This window comes from Triticum urartu, chromosome 6, assembly GCF_003073215.2.
Source record: "Triticum urartu cultivar G1812 chromosome 6, Tu2.1, whole genome shotgun sequence".
NCBI classification, from domain to species: domain Eukaryota; kingdom Viridiplantae; phylum Streptophyta; class Magnoliopsida; order Poales; family Poaceae; genus Triticum; species Triticum urartu.
This window is the reverse complement of record NC_053027.1, coordinates 549,948,880-549,969,357: the sequence shown is the minus strand read 5'-3', so window position 1 is coordinate 549,969,357 and position 20,478 is coordinate 549,948,880. Positions and strand designations below refer to the sequence as shown.

General features: G+C 48.2%; 2 protein-coding genes across 4 annotated transcripts; both read right to left on the bottom strand.

Annotated features, from left to right (window-relative positions):
• Window positions 1–956: 956 nt before the first annotated feature.
• On the bottom strand, window positions 957–4,194 carry LOC125512866. Of its 3 annotated transcripts, none has more exons than XM_048677935.1 (5): window positions 3,811–4,194; window positions 3,022–3,686; window positions 2,472–2,624; window positions 2,212–2,398; window positions 957–1,508 (listed from the first exon to the last, which is right to left on the bottom strand). In XM_048677935.1, the coding sequence occupies exons 2-5, from the start codon at window positions 3,574–3,576 to the stop codon at window positions 1,429–1,431; spliced, it is 975 nt and encodes a 324-aa protein (XP_048533892.1). In that variant the 5' UTR covers window positions 3,577–3,686; window positions 3,811–4,194; the 3' UTR covers window positions 957–1,428. The 3 variants fall into 3 exon arrangements, with proteins under 3 accessions (XP_048533892.1, XP_048533894.1, XP_048533893.1); XM_048677937.1 differs by having other exon boundaries at window positions 3,022–3,683; XM_048677936.1 differs by having other exon boundaries at window positions 3,022–4,194.
• A 6,239-nt stretch (window positions 4,195–10,433) lies between these two features.
• On the bottom strand, window positions 10,434–13,591 carry LOC125512865. The gene is made up of 5 exons (XM_048677934.1): window positions 13,316–13,591; window positions 12,295–13,210; window positions 11,726–11,878; window positions 11,467–11,637; window positions 10,434–10,695 (listed from the first exon to the last, which is right to left on the bottom strand). The coding sequence occupies exons 2-5, from the start codon at window positions 12,652–12,654 to the stop codon at window positions 10,630–10,632; spliced, it is 750 nt and encodes a 249-aa protein (XP_048533891.1). The 5' UTR covers window positions 12,655–13,210; window positions 13,316–13,591; the 3' UTR covers window positions 10,434–10,629.
• Between the last annotated feature and the right edge of the window lie 6,887 nt (window positions 13,592–20,478).

Sequence of the window (20,478 nt, the reverse complement as noted above, 5' to 3'; positions counted from 1 at the left end):
CTCGCCGGCGGCCTGCTCCTGGCGGAGCCAGTGCTCCTTCCATCGCTCGAGGTGGGCCGCCTCTTCCTCCGGCGTCGCGGCGAAGTGGACGGGAGGCGCGCTCACCCACTCGCGGTACTGGCCCGTCCACGAGTAGGCCTCCTCCGGCCAAGTGGGTGGAGACGGGGAGCGCTTACGTGACGGCTCCGGCTCTGGCTTGGCTGTATGGGCGGCGACCGCGGAGGCGGCGGCACGAAGAGCAGGGTGTGGACGGAGTCCCCTGATGCCGACAGGGCAAGGGCTTGCTCCAGCCCATCCCAGTGCGCGTCCTCCTCGATGCGGCTAGCCTCCAGCGCGTGCTGCAGGGCCTCCTCGAGGGCGGCTTGGTACTCCGCCTCCGCCTCCATGTCCTTCGGCTCTACCTGCGGGGGCGGCGGTGGGAACGGCGGCGGGACGGCGTCGACACCCGAGTGCCGTTGCTCCTCGTGTTCGAGGGCGAACCAAGCCTCCCAGTTAGGAGAGTCGGCGGCGTACTCGGGCAGCCGACGCTGCTCCGGCGTGAGCAGCGCGCGGCACCGGCGCACCTCGTCGTCGTGCGCCCGCTGGGTCCGCGGAACCGCCGGCACCGGGATACGGTTTGGATCCAAATGCCTATGGTGTGGCAGCGTCACATTGGGGTAGGGGAGGGGCTGCCTGTACTCCCAGTGCCACCGCGCTTGGTGCACCGGGATGTGCAGGCGCCGGCGTTCAGGGCGGAAACGCGCCGGTGGTCGAGGGGGGCACGGGATGACGAGGCACCGGGGGTGCCCTTCCGGTTGCCATTGCTTTTTGCCGAAGAGGCCCATGGCGTGCGCTAGGGTTTGCGGTCGCCGACGAGGAAGCAAAGGAAGTGGTGGGGGCCAGATGTGGACGTGAGAAGTGGATGAGGCCGACCCCGCCGCACGCGTGGTTAAAAAAAGACGCGCGCACTAGCTGACGCGTGGGCCCGCTGTCGGTGCTCATCATAAATAAGACGATCGGTGGTGGTTGGGTGGCCGCCAGGTGGGACGCGGCGGACGGCGAGGAGACGCGCGGCGCGTCCGCGCCAACGCATTCCAAGCGCAATTTTGGGCCGGAAATGGGTCGGCGCGGACGCCGGGCGAACACAATTTGAGTTTGGGTCGGCGCGTTGGGCCGCCACTTTTGTTCGCGCCAACCCAAACGGACGCGGGCGCACGAAATGGGTCGCCCCATTAGAGTTGCTCTTACGACTTCAACGAACTGCAAAACATTTTGCTGAGTTGCACCACACAGCCAACAAACCATTTTCTAGCACATCACCAAAAGATAGAAAGCTAGAAACTAAATGTGGCGATAACAGCCACCAGGACCACCATCGCATTCTTATTCAGAGAGCCACAAAAGGCTTTAGACCAACATCACACGCAAGCACGCATTGCATCTCAGCTCTCAGATGTCGTCGCTGGTGGAAACTGCAACTAATGCTGCAGTAGATGGAAGCAGCGGCAAAGGCTTCTGGAAACTGAAACCTACACAAAACATGACAATGAAACAAGTTTAGTTCCTACATCCAAAATCTCAACTATCAGGTGATATTAAACAGATTTATTTCCCTGGCCCGACCAAATTTGTTTGTTAGCTTCGAAATCTAGCTTTGTGAGAGCTTTATATATGACCATTCAGATGCCTCAAGACTCAGAGAGCTTCAAACCTCAGAAGTACTGTGGAATGAATGCAATTTGGCCATCAATCTCTAGTTCTCTACTCGTCAAACTGACAACTGGCTAGGAATAGAAGTGAAAACAATGAGGAACTACACTATCCCCCATCAGTTGATGATTCTTATTAAATGGACTGTACCAACTGGAGAGCAAACATAAAAGCTAAATTTCAAGACAAGAAGAACTGCTATTTCCATCGGTAGTTATAAACAGTAAAAAAAACACAGGATCAAAACCAAATGATTTATCATGGATGAAACAGATTTACAGGCACATCAGTAATGTTTGGTAACTATTGTATTATAACCAGTAATAATAGAACAATTAATTTTGGCAAAACTTAACAGCCATTCTGAAGTACACCAACACACAATCCAATAATGGATACTGAATATAAATAGAATTCAAAACGGTGTCATAAACCCTAATTGTTATTTAATTACAACAGACATGATAGAACAAGTAGGAAGATCACAGAAAAAACCCATAAAGAATGACAAAGGTTACTTACGGTCTGAGTAAGGCCATTGCTCCGTGATGCTAATTTGATCACGAAGTATGCCACATGTACTCAAGATCTTCAAAATCTTGTCAACTCCCTCATCAACCTTTGTACATTCAATGTTGACAAGCTTAAGGTTCGAGCACACAAATGATTGTTCGATCTTTTCTTGTGCTCCCGTTGCTCTAACAAGTTCCTATGATGAAAAATATTTAGTAAGATCAACAGAAATAATTCCTTTAACAACAAAACAATGAATTCATATATACCTTAGTGTCACCAAGCTGAAGAGTGAGCGTCTCAAGAATTGGAGAGTGTTGGAGAATGCACAGTAGGTCAATAGTCGTAAACCACTCATTGATTAATAGGGTCTCTAGTTTGTCAAATACTGGGCAGTATTTTAAATCCCAGCTGTAGATAAACTGGACAAATAGCAAGGAACAAAATGAAACTTTGAGACTCTAGGAGATGAAATAATTTTGGGTAGTAGGAACTTTGGGTAGATACTTTAATTTCAAACTACCAGATAGCAAAGGAACAAAAAAGAACTATGAGACTCAAGAAGACGAAATAAATTTAATAAGTAGGAAGTTTGGGTAGATATTTTAGTTTCAGACATAAGTAAGGAAATACAGAACTACACCTAAAGCCCTGTAAATAAATTTTATCCAATCAAGCCACTATGTTACAAATCATTGATTCAAACCAATCGGTGGAGATAAAAGTAGCAAACCATGGCAATGAGAATAAGTATATGCAGGTTAAACAATGAACAAAGAATAACAATAAGAGTAAAAAAGGAAGTAAGTGCAAATGTACCATGTCAGTGTAAATATCAGCTATCAACTCCAAATTAACAGCATTGGACAAACCATGGAGAAGCACACCCTCATCAACGGGATAAGCATGACAACTGCAGTCATCAAGGTCATAGTCCTGCCAGCTACCACGACACAAATGATAGCAATCATTGTCAAGCCAAATGTAAGCTGTTTCTAGAGATGGCATGTATTCAAGGGAAGGGGTCAAGCCATCAAAATTATCAAGTTGCAGTGAGATAAGACCCGGAGCAAATATCCGAATGTGAAACTTTGTAGGGAAGGAACAAAAGTCGGTAATGCAGAGACGCTTTAGCGATTTGGAAGATATCCTGCGTGCATCAATGTAGCAATCTTGCATCTCTAGTTCCTCCAATACCGAGCAGCGCGAGAAATTCAGAGTGGAGCGTTTTAGGTCAACCCGATTAAGGTGTAGGATCTTCAAGTGCTGGGAGATGAGAGGCACATCGAGTACTAGTGGGTCATACTCAATGTCATTATCATCATCTTCTTCATTATCATCATCGGGTGTCGAGCACGCAAGTCTGCAGAGCATCAGCCGCAGGCAGAACGTGCCGGAGGAGGTCGTCGGTGAGGTCGCCGAAGTGACACTTGCCGCTCGCCGCTGTCTTCTTGTGCATTCCGTCGAACAGGTGGCGCGCCCTGCTGGAGCGGAAGAAAAGAATCAGCAAAAACAGGAGAAAAAAGGGGAATCTAGCATTCGAAATCTGGGAATCGAGTAGGCAGCATCAGCCGAGCTCGAATCTGGAATCCAGGAGCAGGCGGTTACTGATATCCGGCGCAAGTCAGCGCCGACCGTCGTCTCCCGGCTCCCGCAGCCAGGCCCTGCCCCTGGCTTCCACTCCCCTCGGAGTCCTCGGTCTTCTTCCGGGGCCGCCGGAGCTCGTTGTGTCCGGGAGCGAGAGGGCGGCGCCGCTAGTAGACGAGCAGTTCGAGCGGGGGAGGAGCGCGGCGCCGGCGCGGGGTGGATACTGGAAATGGCAGCTGCGTTGCGCTGACGGACACACAAGAGACCACATGGGCAGGTTCTTAGGAGCTTCAGGATTAAAAATCAAGTTCATCACTGAAGCAAGTACGCTGGAAGCTATTGCTGTGAGGGAAGGGCAAGCCTTGGCGGAAGATCTTTATAAAACAAAATTCAGATTGCATCGGATTGCAAGCGGGTGGTAGAATAGGTCCACAAAAGCTCGTCATCAGAGTATGGAGCTATAGTGCATGAAATAATACATCGTGCTAATTCTTTTATGTTATGTAAAGTAGTCCATGAGTTTAGGAGCTCGAATTTCGAGGCTCACAATCTCGCTAAGTATACTTTGTCTCTGGGTTTTGGCCGTCATGTGTGGTTGGATCAGCCTGGAGAGCTTGATTTTGTACCGTTAAGCATTATGAAGAGTGAATAAAGCATGCGAGGTTGTCTCAAAAAAAAACAAGAGGTTAATTTTTTCTTCTCTCTTTTTTGATAATTAATATTTTTCTTTTCTCCTAAAAACAAAACAGGTTTACTTTTTAGATTATTTGTAAGTTACCCAAAAAATAAATTGCATGTTAGAGCACCCTATAAAAAGTGTCAAAAACACTCTTATACTATTATGGAACGAAAAGAGTACCGTTTACAAGAAGTTGAGGCAAAACAAAAATGCCTCCAACAGCTCCCGTAAACCCGAATATGTTATGAAATCCCGTATAATCACCGGCAAGTTTACAGAAAGAAAGTTTTTTCATATAATTTTGACGGATGGATAACCGCTTGAAACATCACGACAAGGAGATTCTTGCGTCACGTCGGCTCGCCACTGGTCACCGCCACATGGGGTTGCCACTGTGCGCCATTAGATCGGGCACTGTCGCCACACCGCGCCACCGTCGCCACGCCACCACACCGTAAATTTCATAATCATCCCGTAAAAGTGATTTTAGTAGGGGAGCTATTGGAGTTGCTCTTAGTGGAACCCCCTCTCCCGTCTCCCGACAGCCGCCCCAACCACTATTCCACACCACCTACGACTGGCATCATCAGCATGCCACCTCGCCGGCAACCCTTGTACTCTCGTCCATCGACAACATTATAGACAACCGTGTTGCATCCATCTCCCGCGTGTTCCAGGTACGCCATTGCACCCCCCCCCCCTCTTTACCTCAGTGTTGCATGGATATAATTGGCACTTCAACTATTTGAGTTAACTTACATGTAGCAAACACATTATTTTTCACAAGGTAAAGTCAAAACATGCAAATTCTAGTGTTTTATTTGTTTTTTTCCTTCTCGACTCCTTTTTACGTGCTTTTTTCTGTCGACGGTGTTGTTGCGAGTGACGGATAATTTTGCCTTACATAATAACGGTGTTTGAGCCAGAGAATCAATCTAGGATTTATCTATCCCTCCCCTATCCCTTGGCAACTAGGGCAAACTTCCCCTCTCCAAACTTCATCAGCGAGCCCGTGGATTCGCCTCCCCTCTGCCTGCCGCTCCCGAGGGCAATGGCTGGTGGCGTGAGGGGAATCTCGATGCCTCCGCTCTAGTTAGTAGCTAAGGTTAAGGTTTTTTAGTCCTTGCAGGTGCGGCGCTCGGGAAGATGGCGACGCTTCTTCTTCGAGTTTGTCTTTCGAGCTCCGATCCTCCTTGAGTTCGTCCATCTAGACATAGTCGACGGAGCACCGACGTAGAATCCTGCCGTCTCCTTGGGACGGTGAGGTTAGGGTTTCTCGTCATGTTGCGAGATTTGGTGTCAGGTATTTCAGATTTATTCAAGGGTTCAGTGACAATGGTTGCAGCTCTAGGGCGCCGGTCCTTAGGGGCACGTGCATAAAGACTTTCCCACTATCATCGACAAGGTCAAGCCAGTCTCGATAGGGGAGCGCGGCGCCGGTGCGGGGTGGATACTGGAAATGGCAGCTGCGTTGCGCTGATGGACACACAAGAGGTTAATATTTTCTTCTCTCTTTTTTGATAATTAATGTTTTTCTTTTCTCCTAAAAACAAAACAGGTTTATTTTTCAGGTTATTTGTAAGTCACCCAGAAAATAAATTGCGCGTTAGAGCACCCTATAAAAAGTGTCAAAAACACTTTTATATTATGAAATGAAGGGATTACCGTTTACAAGAAGTTGAGACAAAACAAAAAATGCCTTCAACGGCTCCCGTAAACCCGACTATTTTATGGAATCCCTTACAATCACCTCCTCCGTCCTGCAAGTTTACGGGAAGAAAGTTTTTCCATATAATTTTGACGGATGGATAATCACTTGAAACTTCACGACAAGGAGATTCTTGTGTCACGCCGGCTCGCTGCCGGTCGCCGCCATGCGGGGTTGCCACTGTGCACCACCAGATTTGGCATTGTCGTCACACCGCGCCACTGCCACCACACGACCACGACGTCGTCGCCACGCCACCACACCGCCCCCGGGCGCTGCCATGTTGAGCTACCACCACCACGCCATTGCCGGGCACCGCCACGCCGGGTCACTGACTTATAGGTCCTGGGCCATTTCTAGGCTAGTTTAATGGAAATAACACAGAGAAAGATGTTAACGGAAACTGAGAAAAGTTGTCATTGAAAAATTTCCCTCAAATTTCACGATCATCCCATAAAAGTGATTTAAAAAAAATATTTTAGGTGAGCTATTGGAGTTGCTCTTAGTGGATCCCCTCTCCCGTCTCCCGACGGCCGGCCCAACCGATGTTCCACGCCACCTACGACTGGCATCATCAGCGCACCACCTCGCCTTTCCAGGTTGCCCGCCTTCAACCCTTGTACTCTCGTTCATCGGCAACACTGTAGACAACCGTGTTGTATCCATCTCCGATGTGTTCCAGGTACGCCATTGCACCCCCTCTTTACCTCAGTGTTGCACGGAAATAATTGGCATTTCAACTATTTGAGTTAACTTACATGTAGCGACCACATTATTTTTCACAAGGTAAAGTCAACATGCAAATTCTAGTGTTTTATTTGTTCTTTTCCTTCTCGGCTCCTTTTTACGTGCTTTTTTCTGTCGACGGTGTTGTTGTGACTGACGGATAATTTTGTCTCACATAATAAAGGTGTTTGAGCCAGAGAATCAATCTAGGATTTATCTATCCCTCCCCTATCCCTTGGCGGCTAGGGCAAACTTCCCCCTCCAAGCTTCATTAGCGAACCCGTGGATTCGCCTCCCCTCCGGTTGTTGCTCCCGTGGGCAGTGGCTGGTGACAGGAGGGGAATCTCGATGCCTCCACTCTAGTTAGTAGTTTAGATAGGATTTTTAGTCCTTGCAGGTGCGGCGCTCGGGCGGATGGTGGCGCTTCTTCTTCGAGTTTGTCTCCCGAGCTCCGATCCTCCTTGAGTTCATCCATCTGGACATAGTCGACGGAGCACCGACGTAGATTCCTGTCTTCTCCTTGGGACGGTTAGGTTAGGGTTTGTCATCATGTTGCGAGATTTGGTGTCAGGTGCTTCAGATCTATTCAAGGGTTCAACGACAGTGGTTGCAGCTCTAGGGCGCCGGTCCTTAGGGGCACGTGCATAAAGACTTTCCCACTATCATCGACAAGGTCAAGCCAGTCTCGATAGGGGGAGCGCGGCGCCGGTGCGGGGTGGATACTGGAAATGGCAGCTGCGTTGCGCTGATGGACACACAAGAGGTTAATATTTTCTTCTCTCTTTTTTGATAATTAATGTTTTTCTTTTCTCCTAAAAACAAAACAGGTTTATTTTTCAGGTTGTTTGTAAGTTACCCAGAAAATAAATTGCGCGTTAGAGCGCCCTATAAAAAGTGTCAAAAACACTCTTATATTATGAAACGAAGGGATTACCGTTTACAAGAAGTTGAGACAAAAAAATGCCTTCAACGGCTCCCGTAAACCCGAATATTTTACGGAATCCTTTATAATCACCTCCTCCGCCCTGCAAGTTTACGGGAAGAAAGTTTTTCTATATAATTTTGACGGATGGATAATCACTTGAAACTTCACGACAAGGAGATTCTTGTGTCACGCCGGCTCGCTACCGGTCGCCGCCATGCGGGGTTGCCATTGTGCACCACCAGATTAGGCATTGTCGTCACACCGCGCCACCGCCGCCACACGACCACGACGTCGTCGCCACCCCACCACACCGCCCCCGGGCGCTGCCATGTTGAGCTACCACCACCACGCCATCGCTGGGCACCGCCACGCCAGGTCACTGACTTATAGGTCCTGGGCCATTTCTAGGCTAGTTTAATGGAAATAACACAGAGAAAGATGTTAACGGAAACTGAGAAAAGTTGTCATTGAAAAATTTCCCTCAAATTTCACGATCATCCCATAAAAGTGATTTAAAAAAATTATTTTAGGGGAGCTATTGGAGTTGCTATTAGTGGATCCCCTCTCCCGTCTCCCGACGGCCGGCCCAACCGATGTTCCACGCCACCTACAACTGGCATCATCAGCGCACCACCTCGCCTTTCCAGGTTGCCCGCCTTCAACCCTTGTACTCTCGTTCATCGGCAATACTGTAGACAACCGTGTTGTATCCATCTCCGATGTGTTCCAGGTACGCCATTGCACCCCCTCTTTACCTCAGTGTTGCACGGAAATAATTGGCACTTCAACTATTTGAGTTAACTTACATGTAGCGACCACATTATTTTTCACAAGGTAAAGTCAACATGCAAATTCTAGTGTTTTTTATTTGTTCTTTTCCTTCTCGGCTCCGTTTTACGTGCTTTTTTCTGTCGACGGTGTTGTTGTGACTGACGGATAATTTTGCCTCACATAATAAAGGTGTTTGAGCCAGAGAATCAATCTAGGATTTATCTATCCCTCCCCTATCCCTTGGCGGCTAGGGCAAACTTTCCCCTCCAAGCTTCATCAGCGAGCCCGTGGATTCGCCTCCCCTCCGGTTGTCGCTCCCGTGGGCAGTGGCTGGTGACAGGAGGGGAATCTCGATGCCTCCACTCCAGTTAGTAGTTTAGATAGGATTTTTAGTCCTTGCAGGTGCGGCGCTCGGGCGGATGGTGGCGCTTCTTCTTCGAGTTTGTCTTCCGAGCTCCGATCCTCCTTGAGTTCATCCATCTGGACATAGTCGACGGAGCACCGACGTAGATTCCTGTCTTCTCCTTGGGACGGTGAGGTTAGGATTTGTCATCATGTTGCGAGATTTGGTGTCAGGTGCTTCAGATCTATTCAAGGGTTCAACGACAATGGTTGCAGCTCTAGGGCGCCGGTCCTTAGGGGCACGTGCATAAAGACTTCCTGGCTATCTTCGACAAGGTCAAGCCAGTTCCAATAGGGGAGCGACGACAACAACGCGTAGGCGGCTCATTCCGACGGCGGTAGTGGCCGTCGGTGGTCTGGAAATCTCGGTGTAATTTTTATTATGTTTAAAGTGATTTGTACTTCCTATGGACTTTAGCAATAGATCTGGAGCATTTTTGCAAAAAGAAGTTATTTGAGCCCAACACACTACCTGTATTGCTTTTGTTTTTCTTTTGCCGGGAAACTTGCATGTCTGTTGTAAGTGTAACATCTAAACTCTTATCATTTTCTTTATGATCGATAAGTACAGATCGCCCTAGTCCTTATAACGAGATAAGAAATGTTTGCTGAACCAAGTCGAAAATGAAGTAGCATCATGAGTTGCAATTTTCAAGCCATGCATGACCAGAACGCAACTGCCATAAAGACTACTACTAGGCAGTCACGATCTAGGTATAATCATGCTTCTCATCTTGTGATTCAGTATCAATATACGAAGAAGAGTTTTGTACCAAAACTGGCACACAATTTAGACAAAAATGTTTTGCCTGGCGCCCTGGCCTTTGTTTCTGTCACGGCGCTTATTTTCTCCACCAACCTCCCGGATGGTGCGCTGAAACAGGCAAACTCAAGATTTGAAACGCAAACACAGCAACATGGTAAAGAGAAGCTGCAACAAGGCGTCGCCGCCTGGTTTTAAACCAGGTTCAGGACCAACAACTCGTCGGAAAGAAAGCCCAGCAACTAAAATGCTTCTGCTAAAACTAAATAAAGCGAGACTTAACGTACTTCAAACCATTTTTCTGAGTTTCACCAAACAACGAACAAGGCAGGTTTCCAGCATAGTACCAAAAGATAGAAAGCAGGAAAAAAATGTGGCAGTAACAGCTAACAGGACCATCCTTATTCAGTATCAATATATCAAGAAGAATTTTGAATCAAGCTGAACAGACCATTTAGACAAAAAAAATATTTTGTCTGGCCTTTGTTTCTGTCACCGCAGTTATTTTCTCCAGCAAACTTCCTGGATGGTGCGATCAGACAGACAAACTCGAAGATTTGAAACACGGACACTGCAACAGGGTAAGAGAAGATGCAACAAAAGGTGTTGCCCCCTGGTTTTAAACCAAGTTCAGGTCCAACCACTCATCCAAAAGAATGCGGAATGCCCAGCAGCTAAAATCCATTTTCATGAGTTTCACCAAACAACAAACACGCAGGTTTCCAGTACAGTGCCAAAGGATAGAAAGCTGGAAACTAAATATGGTGGTAACAACTAACAGGACTGTCGTTACAGACATATTCAGAGAGACACACAATGCTTCAGACCACCATCACAAGCGAGCATGTATCACATCTCAAGCGGTGTCAGGGGGACGCCTGGTTCTGCGGTAGACCGAGGCAAGGGACCCATAGGCTTCTGGAAACCGAAACCTATGCAAAACATGACGATGCAGTAAGTTTGGTTTTGAATTCCAAGATCTCAACTGACATAGACAGATAATAGCTTGCCTAGCAGTTTGATGTAGAAGAACTATCATGCAACTTTAGCAACTGTTTTTTCTCTCAATGTGGCATCGACCAAATTTTATTTTTTACACAAAAGTTTAGCATTGTGACAGCAACATATTACATATATGATCACTCAGATACATCAGCACTCAAGAGGGTTTCAGACTTCAGACAGTAGTGAGACAGGCATGCAATTTGGCCATCAAACACTAGTCATGAAACTGACAACAGGCTAGTAACAACAGTGAAACAAATGAGGCAGTACACTATCACCCCTCAGTTGAAGATTTTTAGAAAATTTAATGTGCCAACTAGAACAAGAGCAAAGATAAAACTCAATTTCAAGACGAAAATGACTACTATTTCCATCAGTAATTAAACAGTAAAAGAACACAGGATCAAACCCAAATGATTTTTGCATGGATGGAACAGATTTACAGAAACAACAGATTTATAGGCACAACGGCAATGGTAACTATTGTATTATCACCAGTAATAACAAAGCAATTAATTTCGGTGAAACCTAACAGTCGTTCTGAACTACGCCAGCACACAATCCAATAATGGACACTGAATATAAATAGATTTCAAAAGGGTCTCATATACTCTTGAGTGTTATTTAATTCCAACAGAGATGATAAAACAAGTAGGAATATCATAGGAAAAAATGAAGAAATGACAAAGGTTACTTACGGTATGAGTGATGCTAATTTGATCACGAAGTATGCCACATGTACTCAAGAACTTCAGAATTTGGTGAACTCCCTCATCGACCTTTCTACATTCAATGTTGACAACCTTAAGGTGCGAGCATACAAATGATTGCTCTATCTTTTCTTCTGCTCCTGTTGCTCTAACGAATTTCTGTGATACAATTTAGTTAGATCAACGGAATATACATAATAGTTCCTTTAACAGTACAACAATGTCTTCATATATATATAGGTTATACCTCAGTGCTACCAAGCTGAAGAGTGAGCACCTCAAGAACTGGAGAGTGTTGGAGAATGCACAGTAGGTCAATAGTCGTAAACCACTCATTGAGTGATAGAGTCTTTAGTTTGTCAAATATAGGGCAGCATTCTAAATCCCATCTATAGATAAACTGCACAAATAGCAAGCAAACAAAATGGAACTTTAAGACTCTAGAAGAAATAATTTCCGGTAGTAGGAACATTGGGTAGATACTTTAATTTCAAACTACCAAATAGCAAAGGAACAAAAAAGAACAGTGAGACTCAAGAAGGCGAAACAATTTAAGTAAGTAGGAAGTTTGGGTAGATACTTTGATTTCAGGCATAAAGAAAGACAGAACTACAGCTCAAGCCCTGGAAATACATTTTATCCAATCAAGCTACAATGTTATTAAAATTATTAATTTAAAACCAATTGGTGGAGATAAAAGTAGCAACCTTTGGTAATGAGAACATGTATATGCAGGTCTAACAGTGGACAGAGATGTTACAAAGAATCCATGGGTGGCACATAACAACAAGAGTAAAAAAGGAAGTGTAAATGTACCAGTTCGAAATAAGCATCGCCTACCAACTCCAAATTCACAGCATTGGACAAACCATGGAGAAGCACACCTTCATCAACTGGATAAGCATGACAGCTACAGTCCTCATACTCACAGTTCTGTCGGTTACTATGACAAGAATCATAGCAACTATTGTGAAGCCAAACATAAGCTGTTTCTAGAGATGGCATGTATTCAAGGGAAGGGGTCAAGCCATCAAAATTATCAAGTTGCAGTGAGATAAGACCCGGAGCAAATATCCGAATGTGAAACTTCGTAGGGAAGGAACAAAAGTCGGTAATGCAGAGACGCTTTAGCGATTTGGAAGATATCCTGCGTGCATCAATGTAGCAATCTTGCATCTCTAGTTCCTCCAATACCGAGCAGCGCGAGAAATTCAGAGTGGAGCGTTTTAGGTCAACCCGATTAAGGTGTAGGATCTTCTAGTGCTGGGAGATGAGAGGCACATCGAGTACTAGTGGGTCATATTCAATGTCATTATCATCATCTTCTTCAATAGCAACACTGAGCTGGAGCTCCTTAACTTGGCACTTTAGAGCATACTGGATCAACAGCATGGTGTTTGTGTATGTGCGCTCATCATCATCATCATCATCAAGACAGCCAACGATCTTGCACTTGTCGAGAGGCGAGTCCCCGCGGAGGTGGATGAAGAGCTTCACCAGCTGTTTGAAACGTTCGGAGCTCGGGAAACTCGACTGGTCAAAGATGAGGGGCAGGCTGGTGGTGCGCCTGCAATGGTCGCGCCACCCGGTGTCGAGCACGCAAGTTTGCAGAGCATCAGCCGCAGGCAGAAAGGACAGCACGTGCCGGAGGAGGTCGTCAGTGAGGTCGTCGAATTGACACCTGCCGCTCGCCGCAGTCTTGTTGAGCATTCCGTCGAACAGGTGGCGCGCCCTGCGGGAGCGGAAGAATAAATGAATCAGCAGAAACACGAGAAAAGTGGGGAGTGTAGCATCACCGAATCAGGGAATCCCTTGATCCAAGAGCAGGCAGCATCACCTGAGCTCGGCTCGTGAACCCAATCCAAGAGCAGGCAGCACCGACCGACTTCTCCGGCCCAAGTCAGCACCGAGGTCTCCAAGCTCGTGGAGGAGCTCCCGCCCCTGGCGTCCACTTCCCTCGGCGTCTTCGGGTGCGTGCTCGGGGGCTTCTTCCGGAGCCGCCGGAGCTCCCTGCGCCGGTGAGCGAGAGGGCGGAGGAGCGAGCGCGGCGCGAGGTGGATAGTGGAAATGAATTTATTTTTTTGAGGAACCAGTGATTCTTGAGATGGGCTGTGTGATATCAGTGAAGGTCTTGGCCCAGCTCATGGATTAAGAAATCGCTGACATCTGCAGCACTCTTGCCAGCTTGGCCCAGCTTCTGGTCTTTTTTTCTCTCAACAAAAAAGAAAAGAGAGATCACTCGCTCTCGAGCTGGCTGCTCTCTTCTCTTGTCAGGAGAGAGGGAGATCGTCAAGGGCGTGTTTGGTTGCCCGCATTAGGCCCAGCCTGGCTTGGGCGGGAAGAATTCAGCCCGTTTGGTTTCCTGCATTCATCATGCGGCTCGCATCGCATGAAACTTAAAGCATGTCTAGGCCAGGCCCAGGGGAAACTCATGAACCGGCAATAGCTCGCGAGCCTGGCTCGCGCGAGGCAGGGGAGGGCGACGCGCTTCTCCCCTCGTGCGAGCAGGGGAGATGGTGCGAGCTCGCCTGCGTCGCCGAAAAATCGGCGGGAGAATTTCGGCTCACCTGGAGCCTCTCCACCCCTATTTAGCCCCTCCCTCACCGCCCCAACTCCCGCCACCATTCTTCCTCCGTTCGCGCTTTTCCGCCGATGCGCATCGGCACCGACAAGCAGGTAAGCGGCGCATCTTCATCGCCCGGCGGTCCACGGCGTCGGAGCTCCTTCACCGGCCGGCGTTCATCTTCCACCATCATCCCCCCTCGTCCTCAAGCTGCAGCCATGGCCTCTGTGAGTTCAATCCCCCTTTCTCTCCGTTCCTTCTAGCTAGATCTGAGTTGCAGCTAGGGTATGATCTAGATGCATGGTTGATTAGTGGTCTGATCTGTGAGCTGATATGGTTGGTTGCTATGATGCGGTTGCAATTTATGGTAGGGCTAGATGTTCAAGTATGTGGTAGGCTAGATTAGTAGTAGAGTTTGAAGTTGAACCTTGTGCCTGTGTTGAATCATGCTTAGATCTGTGATTTGTAGCTATTGGTGGTCCATTTGTAGCATGCTATTTGTTGTAGATGTATGTTCCTGCTCAAAGATTGTCTAGTATGCTTAGTATGATGGTGATGAAGCATGTGCTTGCTATGATAGTGATGAACCATGTACATGTATGCTCCTGCTTTCATGGATTGTTCGGTATGTTGTGTGCTATGCTCACTGTCAATGTGTGCTACGATTGTAGGACATGACTACGCAAACACAAGATCTTAGTCAGGCCCTTGTTGTGTCCGACAGCCAGTTTGCTCCATCGTTTGTCGAGGACTCGCAGCCTATGTCCTAGATGGCACCTGATTCAGAGGTGTTCGAGTCTGATTCCCTCTATGTGCCAGTAGTGCTCGTTGAGCCAACTCCTACTGTTGCTGCTGCTGCCGCTGCAATCAAGCTAGCAGCAGCAAAGGCAAAGAAGGATGGTAGGTCGAACAACATGAAGTGGAAGCCATTCATGTCCACGTTCGTGCTGAACAAGATGTGTGAGCTCATCTCTAGTGGAGTTAGGACTGACAAGGGCTTCAAGGAGGTGCACTTGAACACCGTTGCGAAGCAGGTGTTCAAGTTCTGTGGGCAAGAGATGTCTGCCACCCAGGTGTACAACCACCTGAGGAAGTGGAGAAGTCGATGGATCCAAGTGTCCAAGCTGAGAGACCTTAGCGGCGCCTCATGGGATGAGAACACTTGCTCCATAGTTCTGGAGGTAGAGCACTACGCCGGCCATGTCGCGGTTAGCTCACAGCCCTCTTCCTTTTCATACTGTCCACCATTGTCTACTCCTAATTGCAACTAACAACACTTGTATTTCATTCTTAGGACCACCCAAGGGACGTTGAGTTCCTCAACACACTCATCCAGAACTACAACCAGATGCAACACATCTTCTCCTTCGGGCTGGCAACTGGGAAGCATGCCATGGGCTCGGGTGAGCCTCTTGGTTCTCCCATGCCAGACTTCCCTGGGACACCGGACGTCAAGGTCATTGATGGCCCTGACAAGCCCACTGCGAAGCCCTTCGACAAGCCATTTGACCCCGTCCATGATAGGAAGAGGAAGAGAGGAGGCCTAATGGAGGAGGAGATCAATGTCTTTTGCAGCATGACTGAGGCGGTGAAGGAGGTGGCAACAACCATGAGGGAGTGCAAGCCCCTCGACATCCACCATGACCTGTATGGCGCTGTCATGACCCAGGGTGGATTCAGCGACGAGGCTCTCATGGCAGCTCTCAGCCACCTGCTTGACAACAAGGCCCAGGGTGTTGGGTTCGTTGCCATGGCCCACGCTCACAGGGTGCTGTGGCTCAGGAGCTGGCTGGGCAAGCACTACTACTAGAGTAGTGCTGCCTGTGAGCGTGCATGATCCCCGACGGCAATGGCGGTGGTGACGACGACGACGATGATGATGAAGACGTACATTTTGTGTAGCTAGGGCTCAAAAACTATTTGATGGTCTGTATATTTTGGTGAGGTGGTATATACTAACCCCTCACGCTGATGGTGAACTTGCGGTGGTAGGATGACACTCTCTTTTGGATGTGGTGGTAGGTTAACACCAAGGTAGTGCTAGGTTGAACTTGCTATGCCGTATGATCATGCATGCTTTACTTCTCTTCTGCTCCATTGTTGTTTGTGTGCTACTTTGCTTGCTACTTGTGCTCCATTGATTTGCTGCTTCAACTCTTGCTCTTGTGCATTGCTAGGGCAAGTGGTATGCCGTGTTCATCGGTGAGGTTCCAGGGGTTTATAGTTTATGGGAAGAAGCCAATGCACAAGTGGCATCGTATAGCAACAGCAACTATAGAGGGCTCAAGACTAGGCAGGCAGCAGAACAAGCTTACTCCGCCTGGGTGCGAAAGCACGGAGGCAACAGTGTCGACCGTGCCAAGGATGGAGTTGTCAAAGTAGAAGCTGCTAAGGTGGACCGTCAGTTCGGCCTGAAGCTGAAGAACTTCATTGTCTTCGCCCAGTGCGTCACCATTGTTGTGTTGTGGCATTGGTGTGCTAGGTGTGATCATTGTGGGTAAGCTCACCAACTAGGGTACAAGGTAAGCACAACATGTACGCCGTATGCAACCAAACGCCGTGTTCATGTGCCGCTAGGGCCAATGCAGCCAACCAAACAAAGTGCACTTGCGTATTACCTAATACAGGGACTAGGGATCGCTACAAAAAAAGACACATCCGTGACATTTTGGGCCGAACGAAAAAAAATTCCGTCATACATATGACACTTCTATGACGATAATTGTGACAAAACCCGGTATCATCATAGATGTGGTGGGCTCCTACTTCTATGACAAAAAATCATGACAGAAAATGGGCTTTTCGTCCTGGGCGGGCCGGAGACGCAGCTGCATGACATTCTTTGGGCCGTCCATGACGGAAAAAACCGTGGTAGAAGCGAGGGGGAGGAAAATTTCGGGGAGTTCCCGGTTACGGTGGGAGGTCGGGGGCCGAGCGATGCGCGTTTCTCTCGTACACGTACGCGCGTCTGTGCGAGGCGTTGGCTCTAACTGAACCCGAACGAGGCGTTGGGCTCTAACTGAACCCGAGCGATTGCACTGCAGGCTACGCGTTACTGAACCCGAGCGATCGATCGATGGCTGTTAACTGAACCCGATCGAGTGATTCCTTAGCTACTGCTGCTAACTGAAGCCGATCGATGCTACCTCTGGATGAACAGTGAGTGTTGCAGGGGGGGGGTTGGATGAACAGTTCCCGGTGGGGGTGGATGAACAGGACCCCGTGGTGTTGCCTCTGGATGAATAGGACCCCGATCGATCGAGCCGGTTGGGGCTGGATGAACAGGACCCCGTGGAGGGCTGGATGAACAGGACCACCCCGTGGAGGGCTGGATGAACAATAGACGGTGGAGGGCAGGATGAACAGTAGCCCGTGGAGGGGTGGTTGAACAGGAGCCCGTGGAGAGGGTGTTGGGGATCGTAGCAGAATTTAAAATTTTCTACGCATCACCAAGATCAATCTATGGAGTATTCTAGCAATGAGGGGAATAGGAGTGCATCTACATACCCTTGTAGATCATGAGCGGAAGCGTTCAAGTGAACGGGGTTGATGGAGTCGTACTCGTCGTGATCCAAATCACCGATGATCCTACCGCCGAACGGACGGCACCTCCGCGTTCAACACACGTACGGTTGGGGAAGACGTCTCCTCCTTCTTGATCCCGCAAGGAGGAAGGAGAAGTTGATGGAGATCCAGCAGCACGACGGCGTGGTGGTGCATGCAGCAGGGTCTCGGCAGGGCTTCGCTAAGCACCAACGAGAGGGAGAGGTGTTACGGGAGGGAGAGGGAGGCGCTAGGGGCTAGGGTGCGCAGCCCTCCCTCCCCCTCTTTATATAGGGGCCCTTGGGGGGCGCCGGCCCCTCTAGATCCCATCTAGAGGGGGGCAGCGGCCAAGGGGGGTGGCTTGCCCCCCAAGCCAAGTGGGGCGCCCCCACCCCTAGGGTTCCCAAACCCTAGGCGCAGGGGAGGCCCAAGGGGGGTGCACCAGCCCACCTGGGGCTGGTTCCCCTCCCACTTCAGCCCATGGGGCCCTCCGGGATAGGTGTCCCCACCCGGTGGACCCCCGGGACCCTTCCGGTGGTCCCGGTACAATACTGGTGACCCCCGAAACATTCCCGATGGTCGAAACTGGACTTCCTATATATAAATCTTTACCTCTGGACCATTCTAGAACTCCTCGTGACGTCCCGGATCTCATCCGGGACTCCGAACAACTTTCAGGTTACTGCATACTAATATCTCTACAACCCTAGCGTCACCGAACCTTAAGTGTGTAGACCCTATGGGTTCGGGAGACACGCAGACATGACCGAGACGCCTCTCCGGTCAATAACCAACAACGGGATCTGGATACCCATGTTGGCTCCCACATGCTCCACGATGATCTCATCGGATGAACCACGATGTCGAGGATTCAATCAATCCTGTATACAATTCCCTTTGTCAATCGGTACGTTACTTGCCCGAGACTCGATCGTCGGTATCCCAATACCTTGTTCAATCTCGTTACCGGCAAGTCACTTTACTCGTACAGTAATGCATGATCCCGTGACCAACCCCTTGGTCACATTGAGCTCATTATGATGATGCATTACCGAGTGGGCCCAGAGATACCTCTTCGTCATACGGAGTGTCAAATCCCAGTCTCGATTCATGCCAACCCAACAGACACTTTCGAAGATACCCGTAGTGCACCTTTATAGTCACCCAGTTACGTTGTGACGTTTGGCACACCCAAAGCACTCCTACGGTATCCGGGAGTTGCACAATCTCATGGTCTAAGGAAATGATACTTGACATTGGAAAAGCTCTAGCAAACGAACTACACGATCTTTGTGCTATGCTTAGGTTTGGGTCTTGTCCATCACATCATTCTCCTAATGATGTGATCCCGTTATCAATGACATCCAATGTCCATAGTCAGGAAATCACGACTATCTGTTGATCAACGAGGTAGTCAACTAGAGGCTCACTAGGGACACGTTGTGGTCTATGTATTCACACATGTATTACGATTTCTGGATAACATAATTATAGCATGAATAATAGACAATTATCATGAACAAAGAAATATAATAATAACCATTTTATTATTGCCTCTAGGGCATATTTCCAACAGTCTCCCACTTGCACTAGAGTCACTAATCTAGTTACATTGTGATGAATCGAACGCCCATGGAATTCTGGTGTTGATCATGTTTTGCTCTAGGGAGAGGTTTAGTCAACGGATCTGCTACATTCAGGTCCGTATGTACTTTACAAATCTCTATGTCTCCATTTTGAACACTTTCAGGAATGGAGTTGAAGCGACGCTTGATATGCCTGGTCTTCCTGTGAAGCTTGGGCTCCTTGGCAAGGGCAATAGCTCCAGTGTTATCACAGAAGAGAGTCATCGGGTCCGACGCATTGGGTATGACTCCTAGGTCGGTAATGAACTCCTTCACCCAGACTCCTTCTTGTGCTGCCTCCGAGGCTGCCATGTACTCTGCTTCACATGTAGATCCTGCCACGACGCTTTTCTTGCAACTGCACCAGCTTACTGCCCCACCATTCAAAATATACACGTATCCGGTTTGTGACTTAGAGTCATCCAGATCTGTGTCGAAGCTAGTGTCGACGTAACCCTTTATGACGAGCTCTTCGTCACCTCCATAAACGAGAAACATATCCTTGGTCCTTTTCAGGTACTTCAGGATGTTTTTGACCGTTGTCCAGTGTTCCTTGCCGGGATTACTTTGGTACCTACCTACCAAACTTACGGCAAGGTTTACATCAGGTCTGGTACACAGCATGGCATACATAATAGACCCTATGGCTGAGGCATAGGGGATGACACTCATCTCTTCTATATATTCTGCCGTGGTCGGGCATTGAGTCGTGCTCAATCGCACACCTTGCAATACAGGCAAGAACCCCTTCTTGGACTGATCCATATTGAACTTCTTCAATATCTTGTCAAGGTACGTACTTTGTGAAAGACCGATGAGGCGTCTCGATCTATCTCTATAGATCTTAATGCCTAATATATAAGCAGCTTCTCCAAGGTCCTTCATTGAAAAACACTTGTTCAAGTAGGCCTTTATGCTTTCCAAGAATTCTATATCATTTCCCATCAACAGTATGTCATCCACATATAATATGAGAAATGCTACAGAGCTCCCACTCACTTTCTTGTAAATGCAGGCTTCTCCATAAGTCTGCATAAACCCAAACACTTTGATCATCTCATCAAAGCGAATGTTCCAACTCCGAGATGCTTGCACCAGCCCATAGATTGAGCGTTGGAGCTTGCACACCTTGTTAGCATTCTTAGGATCGACAAAACCTTCCGGCTTCATCATATACAATTCTTCCTTAAGAAAGCTGTTAAGGAATGCCGTTTTGACGTCCATTTGCCATATCTCATAATCATAGAATGCGGCAATTGCTAGCATGAT